Source organism: Oncorhynchus kisutch, linkage group LG24 (genome assembly GCF_002021735.2).
Source record: "Oncorhynchus kisutch isolate 150728-3 linkage group LG24, Okis_V2, whole genome shotgun sequence".
In the NCBI taxonomy this organism is placed as follows: domain Eukaryota; kingdom Metazoa; phylum Chordata; class Actinopteri; order Salmoniformes; family Salmonidae; genus Oncorhynchus; species Oncorhynchus kisutch.
Window position 1 is genome coordinate 39,945,602 of NC_034197.2, and position 10,782 is coordinate 39,956,383.

General features: G+C 44.6%; 1 protein-coding gene across 2 annotated transcripts in view; it reads left to right on the forward strand.

Annotated features, from left to right (window-relative positions):
* The window catches only part of LOC109875721 (sodium-dependent neutral amino acid transporter SLC6A17), a 53,890-nt gene extending 44,365 nt beyond the window's left edge, over positions 1-9,525 (forward strand). Inside the window, exons 11-13 of one of the 2 annotated variants that reach the window (XR_004205294.1) lie at positions 574-736; positions 4,175-8,862; positions 8,943-9,522. Coding sequence is in view for 1 of the 2 variants with exons in the window: in XM_031804174.1 (XP_031660034.1) it covers positions 574-736; positions 4,175-4,549 (538 nt within the window). In the remaining variant the exon portion in view is untranslated. Of the gene's footprint in view, positions 1-573; positions 737-4,174 lie in introns of both variants that reach the window. The other variant, XM_031804174.1, reaches the window with a different exon arrangement.
* Positions 9,526-10,782: the final 1,257 nt, after the last annotated feature.

Below are 10,782 nucleotides of genomic sequence, written 5' to 3' on the forward strand. Positions count from 1 at the left end.
TAACATGACACAAGGAACGTACATATTACCTTACAGCAGTGCCTAGGAGAAATAGCTTTATAAAATTGATTGTGTTCAAAATTCTCTTTTGTTCATCCCCACATTAATCTTTCCTTCCTTTCTTCCTTCCTTTCTTCCTTCCTTCATTCCTTCTTTCTTTCTTTCTTCCTTCCTTCCTTCCTTCCTTCCTTCCTTCCTTCCTTCCTTCCTTCCTTCCTTCCTTCCTTCCTTCCTTCCTTCCTTCCTTCCTTCCTTCCTTCCTTCCTTCCTTCCTTCCTTCCTTCCTTCCTTCCGTCCTTCCTTCCTTCCTTCCTTCCTTCCTTCCTTCCTTCCTTCTTTCCTTCATTCATTCCTTCTTTCTTTCTTTCTTTCTTTCTTTCTTTCCTTCCTTCCTTCCTTCCTTCCTTCCTTCCTTCCTTCCTTCCTTCCTTCCTTCCTTCCTTCCGTCCGTCCATCCTTCCGACTTCTCTCTCTCTCTCTCTCTCTCTCTCTCTCTCTCTCTCTCTCTCTCTCTCTCTGTCTCTCTCTCTCTCTCTCTCTCTCTCTCTCTCTCTCTCTCTCTCTCTCTCTCAGGTTCATGCAGGACCTAGAGGACATGTTGGGTTTCAGACCTTACTCTTTCTATTTCTATATGTGGAAGTACGTATCTCCTGCCTGTCTCACCGTGCTCATCGTTGCCACTGTGATAGAGATGTCCGTCAGTCCTGCTGGGTACAATGCCTGGGTGGAGGAACTGGTCAGTGAATCTTTACCTTTGTTACACCAGTTTAGCTCTAACGCATTTGTGCTAATCCATCCCATTTCACCTAACCGGAATCTCATTCTTAGTCCAATGACTACCAAAGTGGCAATCTTTTTCATGGTACTTCGAGCCCGGATGGGTTTTGTACGGCATGGTTCTCTTTGAAGCATCTTTTGTATTCACACATGCATTTACTTTCCCTTTAAAATGATTTCCTCTTGGTCAATGGTTAACTCACCCTCATCTTCCTCGTCACGGACTGCTTCACTTTATATAAATTGTCTTTAGAAGTATTCACACCCTTTTTAATTCGCTTTGTAAAATTGTTTCTAAATTAATTTAAAAAAAATTAGAAGCTGAAATGTCTTGAGTCAGTAAGTATTCATCCCCTTTGTTATGGCTGACAAATCTGTCGTTCTGCCCCTGAACAGGCAGTTAACCCACTGTTCCTAGGCTGTTATTGAAAATAAGAATTTGTTCTTAACTGACTTGCCTAGTAAAATAAAATATATAGCACAGATTCAACCAATGCCTCGCAAAGAAGGGCACCTGACTGGTAGATGTTTGACAACATACCAAAAAAAGTGGATACTGGATATGCTTTTGAACAGTACAAGGGTAAAGTTATTAATTAGGTTTTGATGGTGTATCAACACACCCGGTCACTTTCTAACTTAGTTGCCAGAGAGTAAGAATAATAACATACCAAAACATGCATCCTGTTTGCAACAATATGCATCCTGTTTGCAACAATATGTATCCTGTTTGCAACAATATGTATCCTGTTTGCAACAATATGTATCCTGTTTGCAACAATATGCATCCTGTTTGCAACAATATGTATCCTGTTTGCAACAATATGTATCCTGTTTGCAACAATATGTATCCTGTTTGCAACAATATGCATCCTGTTTGCAACAATATGTATCCTGTTTGCAACAATATGTATCCTGTTTGCAACAATATGTATCCTGTTTGCAACAATATGTATCCTGTTTGCAACAATATGTATCCTGTTTGCAACAATATGTATCCTGTTTGCAACAATATGTATCCTGTTTGCAACAATATGCATCCTGTTTGCAACAATATGCATCCTGTTTGCAACAATATGTATCCTGTTTGCAACAATATGTATCCTGTTTGCAACAATATGTATCCTGTTTGCAACAATATGCATCCTGTTTGCAACAATATGCATCCTGTTTGCAACAATATGTATCCTGTTTGCAACAATATGTATCCTGTTTGCAACAATATGTATCCTGTTTGCAACAATATGCATCCTGTTTGCAACAATATGTATCCTGTTTGCAACAATATGTATCCTGTTTGCAACAATATGTATCCTGTTTGCAACAATATACATCCTGTTTGCAACAATATGTATCCTGTTTGCAACAATATGTATCCTGTTTGCAACAATATGTATCCTGTTTGCAACAATATGCATCCTGTTTGCAACAATATGTATCCTGTTTGCAACAATATGTATCCTGTTTGCAACAATATGCATCCTGTTTGCAACAATATGTATCCTGTTTGCAACAATATGTATCCTGTTTGCAACAATATGTATCCTGTTTGCAACAATATGTATCCTGTTTGCAACAATATGCATCCTGTTTGCAACAATATGCATCCTGTTTGCAACAATATGTATCCTGTTTGCAACAATATGTATCCTGTTTGCAACAATGCAACAATATGTATCCTGTTTGCAACAATATGTATCCTGTTTGCAACAATATGTATCCTGTTTGCAACAATATGCATCCTGTTTGCAACAATATGTATCCTGTTTGCAACAATATGTATCCTGTTTGCAACAATATGTATCCTGTTTGCAACAATATGTATCCTGTTTGCAACAATATGTATCCTGTTTGCAACAATATGTATCCTGTTTGCAACAATATGTATCCTGTTTGCAACAATATGTATCCTGTTTGCAACAATATGTATCCTGTTTGCAACAATATGTATCCTGTTTGCAACAATATGTATCCTGTTTGCAACAATATGTATCCTGTTTGCAACAATATGTATCCTGTTTGCAACAAGGCACTATAAAAAAAATATTGCAAAGAAAATGAACTTTTTAGTCCTGAATAGAAAGTGTTATGTTTGGGGCAAATCCAACACAACACATCACTGAGTACCACTCTTCATATTTTAATTTGTGGTGGTGGCTGCATCATGTTATGAGTATGCTTGTCATCAGCAAGGACTAGGGAGTAAAATTCCAAAATAAAAATGACAGAATAAAGCAAAGCACAGGCAAAATCCTAGAGGAAAACCTGATTCAGTCTGCTTTCAAATTCACATTTCAACCTAAAACACAATGCCAAATCTACACTGGAGTTGGTTACCAAGATGGCATTCAAATCAAATCAAATTGTATTGGTCGCATACACATGGTTAGCAGATGTTATTGTGAGTGTAGCGAAATGCTTGTGCTTCTAGTTCCGACCGTGCAGTAATATCTAACAATCTAACATTGAATGTTCCTGAGTGGCCTAGTTACTATTTGAAAATGGCTTTCTAGCAATGATGAACAACCAACTTGACAGAGCTTGAAGATTTTTCTAAAGAATAATGGACAAATGTTGTACAATCCAGGTGTGAAGGGCTCTAGAGACTCACCCAGAGAGACTCACAGCTGTAATCGCTGCCAAAGGGGATTCTAAAATGTATTGACTCAGTGGGGTGAATACTTATCCAATTTGTCTTCCACTTTAACATTACAGAGTATTTTGTGTAGATGTTTTTACCCAAGATTACAATTAAATCCATTTGAATCCCACTTTATAACACAACAAAATGTGGAAAACGTCAATGGGTGTGAAACATTTCTGAAGGAACTGTATATTCCATCTGTGTTTGTATTTACTGTCCAATCAGTTTATTGTGTGTTTGTATTTACTGTCCAATCAGTTTATTGTGTGTTTGTATTTACTGTCCAATCAGTTTATTGTGTGTTTGTATTTACTGTCCAATCAGTTTATCGTGTGTTTGTATTTACTGTCCAATCAGTTTATCGTGTGTTTGTATTTACTGTCCAAACAGTTTATTGTGTGTTTGTATTTACTGTCCAATCAGTTTATCGTGTGTTTGTATTTACTGTCCAATCAGTTTATCGTGTGTTTGTATTTACTGTCCAATCAGTTTATTGTGTGTTTGTATTTACTGTCCAAACAGTTTATCATGTGTTTGTATTTACTGTCCAAACAGTTTATTGTGTGTTTGTAGGTCATATACACTTGTTTCTTGTGTTTTTATGCAGTTGCAAACCAAACCCAATTTCCCAATATTGGGACACTAAAAGCTTTTCTGAATCTGTATCTCAATGTCTCAATCTTCACTCTCCTCCTCTCCCCTCTTCTTCGTCCTCCCTCTCCTCTCTCCTCTCTCTCGTTCTCCCTCTGCTAGGCGTCGGAGAAGTTCCTCTCCTACCCTCCGTGGGCTCTGGGCGTAGCCTACTCCCTCATCATCGCCGCCATGCTTCCTCTCCCCTGTGTCTTCATCGCCCGCCACTTCAACCTTCTCTCTGACGGCTCCAACAAGCTGTCTGTCTCCTACCGTAAAGGCATGACCAAGGACCTCTCTGGTCTAGAAGAGGAGAACGAGTCCCGCTTCATCCTCGGTAAAGGCACCCCCAGCCCCAGCCCCTCGCCCATGCCTTCTCACCGCCCCTACCTGGGGCCCGGCGGAGCCCAGGAGATGACCAACGCGGCTGGATATGGTACCGGGACACCGACCAAGACGGGTTATCAGAATATTCATTCGCCAGAGTCCGAACTATGATCGATCTGACTGACTGAAGCACAAGAAACCCTATCTATCAAACCCAACACAACCCCTCCAGAGACAGAGAGAGAGAGAGAAAGAAAGAGCATATCTGTAAAGCACAGCCCCCCCTCTCTCTACTGTTCACCTAGCTGTAAAGCACAGCCCCCCCTCTCTCTACTGTTCACCTAGCTGTAAAGCACAGCCCCCCCCCTCTCTCTACTGTTCACCTAGCTGTAAAGCACAGCCCCCCCCCTTTCTCTACTGTTCACCTAGCTGTAAAGCACAGCCCCCCCCCCTCTCTCTACTGTTCACCTAGCTGTAAAGCACAGCCCCCCCGTCTACTGTTCACCTAGCTGTAAAGCACAGCCCCCCCCCCTCTCTCTACTGTTCACCTAGCTGTAAAGCACAGCCCCCCCCCCTCTCTCTACTGTTCACCTAGCTGTAAAGCACAGCCCCCCCTCTCTCTCTACTGTTCACCTAGCTGTAAAGCACAGCCCCCCCCCCCCTCTCTCTACTGTTCACCTAGCTGTAAAGCACAGCCCCCCCCCCTCTCTCTACTGTTCACCTAGCTGTAAAGCACAGCCCCCCCCCTCTCTCTACAGTTCACCTAGCTGTAAAGCACAGCCCCCCCCTCTCTCTACTGTTCACCTAGCTGTAAAGCACAGCCCCCCCCCCCTCTCTCTCTACTGTTCACCTAGCTGTAAAGCACAGCCCCCCCTCTCTCTCTACTGTTCACCTAGCTGTAAAGCACAGCCCCCCCCCTCTCTCTACTGTTCACCTAGCTGTAAAGCACAGCCCCCCCCCTCTCTCTACTGTTCACCTAGCTGTAAAGCACAGCCCCCCCCCTCTCTCTACTGTTCACCTAGCTGTAAAGCACAGCCCCCCCCCTCTCTCTACTGTTCACCTAGCTGTAAAGCACAGCCCCCCCCCCTCTCTCTCTACTGTTCACCTAGCTGTAAAGCACAGCCCCCCCCCCTCTCTCTACTGTTCACCTAGCTATAAAGCACAGCCCCCCCCCCCTCTCTCTACTGTTCACCTAGCTATAAAGCACAGCCCCCCCCCCCTCTCTCTACTGTTCACCTAGCTATAAAGCACAGCCCCCCCCCCCCCTCTCTCTACTGTTCACCTAGCTGTAAAGCACAGCCCCCCCCCCTCTCTCTACTGTTCAACTAGCTGTAAAGCACAGCCCCCCCCCCCTCTCTCTACTGTTCACCTAGCTGTAAAGCACAGCCCCCCCCTCTCTCTACTGTTTACCTAGCTGTAAAGCACAGCCCCCCCCCCTCTCTCTACTGTTCACCTAGCTGTAAAGCGAAGCCCCCCCCCCGTCTACTGTTCACCTAGCTGTAAAGCACAGCCCCCCCCCCTCTCTCTACTGTTCAACTAGCTGTAAAGCACAGCCCCCCCCCCCCTCTCTCTACTGTTCACCTAGCTGTAAAGCACAGCCCCCCCCCTCTCTCTACTGTTCACCTAGCTGTAAAGCACAGCCCCCCCCCTCTCTCTACTGTTCACCTAGCTGTAAAGCACAGCCCCCCCCCTCTCTCTACTGTTCACCTAGCTGTAAAGCGAAGCCCCCCCCCGTCTACTGTTCACCTAGCTGTAAAGCGAAGCCCCCCCCCGTCTACTGTTCACCTAGCTGTAAAGCGAAGCCCCCCCCGTCTACTGTTCACCTAGCTGTAAAGCGAAGCCCCCCCCCCGTCTACTGTTCACCTAGCTGTAAAGCGAAGCCCCCCCCCCGTCTACTGTTCACCTAGCTGTAAAGCGAAGCCCCCCCCGTCTACTGTTCACCTAGCTGTAAAGCGAAGCCCCCCCCCGTCTACTGTTCACCTAGCTGTAAAGCGAAGCCCCCCCCCGTCTACTGTTCACCTAGCTGTAAAGCGAAGCCCCCCCCCCGTCTACTGTTCACCTAGCTGTAAAGCGAAGCCCCCCCCCGTCTACTGTTCACCTAGCTCCCCATAACATAGAACATCTCTGAGCCTAAACACACTTTCATTCTATTCTAAAACAACCTTCCCCACATCGCCCCTAATCCAAACAAAACCATGGCCCTAAGCAGAGCCACTACCAATGTTGATGTCAGTCCTCGTCCTACATCACTCAGAGGCACAAACGAAGAAGGAGGGCCTCCATTTGAATTCAGCCTTAGAAGGCAGGCAGTGGGTGATTCATCTGAACGCAGATAAGCCAAGCAGCTAGCGTTTGATCATCAGGCAGTGTGTGTGTGTGTGTGTGTGTGTGTGTGTGTGTGTGTGTGTGTGTGTGTGTGTGTGTGTGTGTGTGTGTGTGTGTGTGTGTGTGTGTGTGTGTGTGTGTGTGTGTGTGTGTGTGTGTGTGTGTGTGTGTGTGTGTGTGTGTGGTAGTGCTCCCCAGCCAGTCCAGGTGACCCCTAGTGTTATAAATAGATGTGATACCCATGTTGGCAACCGGCCCCGGCAACACAGTGCCATGGTGATGAATCCTCTTGTGATGTCATGGAGGAAGGCACACACACACACAAGAGGGAATACACACACACACACATATAAGAGGGCATGTTGTTGCGCTTTGTCAACCAGCTGTTACCAAGCTGGGTTGTGTTCATTAGGGAAAACATTTTTAAAAGCAGAGTGAAACCAGCTGTTATCAAGCCGGGGTTGTGTTCATTTGGGAGGAAAAGCAGAGTGAAAACAACTGTTAAAAAAAACAATTGAAACAGGGAGGTACAGCCTGAATGTGTACTAAGGTACTACCTGAAAATGTGAGCACAGATTGTAGTTTACCGTTGCAACATGTTTTGCTACGGTGTGACCTATTGAACACTACCCAGGTGTGCCGCAAGCCATTATATATGTTGATATCTGTTGACCATCGTTCAGAAATGGATCAATGGGAAATGTAGGGTTAATTGTTATTGTACATTCCTCTAATCATGTTCTTCGATAAGCACTCTGATCAATCAATGGCACTAATAATAGATTTATTTATGTGAATTGTCAAGTAAAAAAAAAAAGCCTATTATTTAAATGGTTGAGATACTTGTATGATAGTGTGTAATAATAATTATGTGGATAATGTGTAGTCTATAATACTGTAGTGTACAAAACTTTTTTGTTGTTGCAATAGAAGACTTGAGCCACAGGGTGGCGCTGTTGGCCACCAGAGGAGTACCTGACATAATCTGTGTGTTTCCTGCCTCTCCATGAAGACAGTGATGACACACACAGAGCACACTGTGGCTCTCTCCTTCATCGCACTGATCTGCAAGAACTGACCAGGTTAAGCATTTTCCAAACAGTGCAGATGAAGGGGGGAAAATTATGAGAGGGAGGATTTTTAAGAGATTGAGAATGAGATACATCCAAGCTGTTGCTGGCAGCCAGCCCAGAGATGCTTCGATTCTAATGTTGATACAGGCTATGGTCAACCTGTTGATGGTTTATACTGTTGATACAAGCTATGGTCAGCCTGTTGATGGATTCTAATGTTGATACAGGCTATGGTCAACCTGTTGATGGTTTATACTGTTGATACAGGCTATGGTCAACCTGTTGATGGATTCTAATGTTGATACAAGCTATGGTCAACCTGTTGATGGATTCTAATGTTGATACAAGCTATGGTCAACCTGTTGATGGTTATACTGTTGATACAAGCTATGGTCAACCTGTTGATGGTTTATACTGTTGATACAGGCTATGGTCAACCTGTTGATGGATTCTAATGTTGATACAAGCTATGGTCAACCTGTTGATGGTTTATACTGTTGATACACGCTATGGTCAACCTGTTGATGGTTTATACTGTTGATACAAGCTATGGTCAACCTGTTGATGGTTTATACTGTTGATATAAGCTATGGTCAACCTGTTGATGGTGCCTGAATAGCATATCTGTGTCTGTCTGCTAAGCCTTTTTAAAGTCGTCTTTATGGAGACATTCTATAGTGTTGTTATGTAGTCTGTAGTCCCAGCCACGTCAGCACTTTACAGCAGGTAGAGACCCTGGAGTTGAACATTAAGGACTTTATAGCAGGTAGAGACCCTGGAGTTGAACATCAAGGACTTTATAGCAGGTAGAGACCCTGGAGTTGAACATCAAGGACTTTATAGCAGGTAGAGACCCTGGAGTTGAACATCAATGACTTTATAGCAGGTAGAGACCCTGGAGTTGAACATCAATGACTTTATAGCAGGTAGAGACCCTGGAGTTGAACATCAAGGACTTTATAGCAGGTAGAGACCCTGGAGTTGAACATCAAGGACTTTATAGCAGGTAGAGATCCTGGAGTTGAACATCAAGGACTTTATAGCAGGTAGAAACCCTGGAGTTGAACATCAAGGACTTTATAGCAGGTAGAGACCCTGGAGTTGAACATCAAGGACTTTATAGCAGGTAGAAACCCTGGAGTTGAACATCAAGGACTTTATAGCAGGTAGAAACCCTGGAGTTGAACATCAAACACTGATTGAACAGTAAACCACCGACAGATCATGTCTTGTCTGTCTGCAGCAGTAGTTACAACTGGACTGTCATTAAATGTTAGTTTTTTTGTTGATACTATTAGAAGTGATAGACCTGTAATGATGGCCACACAATACAGAATACCCAGCACACAAATAGCACAGGATCTAAAGTGCAGGCACAAACATAGAAGCCCTCTCGATTGTGCATCACAGCCACATGTTGCTCGGGACTGCTTGTGGATCACAGCCACAGGCTGCTAGGGACTGCTTGCAGATCATAGCCATGGGTAAATTATGGATTACCAATTAGAGAGCTAGAATCACTTGAACTATTATTGATGGAGGGAGAGGGAGAGGGAGAGGGGGGGGGGAGAGAGAGAGAGAGAGAGAGAGAGAGAGAGAGAGAGAAAATATTAACCATCATACAGTACTCAAATCCAATCACATTTGATTAGTCACATGCACCTAATACAACAGGTGTAGACCTTACAGGGAAATGCTTACTTATGAGCCCCTAATCAACAATGCAGTTAAATAAAAACAGAATAAGAAATAAAAGTAATAAGCAATTAAAGAGCAGCAGTAAATTAACAATAGCGAGACTATATACAGGGCGTACCGGTACAGAGTGAATGTGGAGGCTATATACAGGGCGTACCGGTACAGAGTCAATGTGGAGGCTATATACAGGGCGTACCGGTACAGAGTCAATGTGGAGACTATATACAGGGGGGTACCGGTACAGAGTCAATGTGGAGGCTATATACAGGGGGTACCGGTACAGAGTCAATGTGGAGGCTATATACAGGGGGTACCGGTACAGAGTCAATGTGGAGACTATATACAGGGGGTACCGGTACAGAGTCAATGTGGAGGCTATATACAGGGCGTACCGGTACAGAGTCAATGTGGAGGTTATATACAGGGGGGTACCGGTACAGAGTCAATGTGGAGGTTATATACAGGGGGTACAGGTACAGAGTCAATGTGGAGGCTATATACAGGTGGTACCGGTACAGAGTCAATGTGGAGGCTATATACATGGGGTACCGGTACAGAGTCAATGTGGAGGCTATATACAGGGGGTACCGGTACAGAGTCAATGTGGAGACTATATACAGGAGGTACCGGTACAGAGTCAATGTGGAGACTATATACAGGGGGGTACTGGTACAGAGTAAATGTGGAGACTATATACAGGGGGGTACCGGTACAGAGTCAATGTGGAGGCTATATACAGGAGGTACCGGTACAGAGTCAATGTGGAGGCTATATACAGGAGGTACCGGTACAGAGTCAATGTGGAGGCTATATACAGGGGGTACCGGTACAGAGTCAATGGGGAGGCTATATACAGGGGGTACCAGTACAGAGTCAATGTGGAGGCTATATACAGGGGGTACCGGTACAGAGTAAATGTGGAGACTATATACAGGGGGGTACCGGTACAGAGTCAATGTGGAGGCTATATACACAGGAGGTACCGGTACAGAGTCAATGTGGAGACTATATACAGGGGGGTACCGGTACAGAGTCAATGTGTGGGGGTAGAGTTATTAAAGTGACTATGCATAGGTGACAACAACAGAGAGTAGCAGCGGTGTAAAGGAGAGGGGAGGGGGGCAAAGCAAATGGCTAGCCATTTGATTAGATGTTCAGGAGTCTTATGGCTTCGGGGTAGAAGCTGTTTAGAAGCCTCTTGGCAGCTTCTGCCAAAGTGTGGTCTCTGTCTGGTCTGACACTACCCAGGGGGAGCTGGCTGTCTGGTTTGACACTCCCCAGGGGGAGCTGTCTGTCTGGTCTGACACT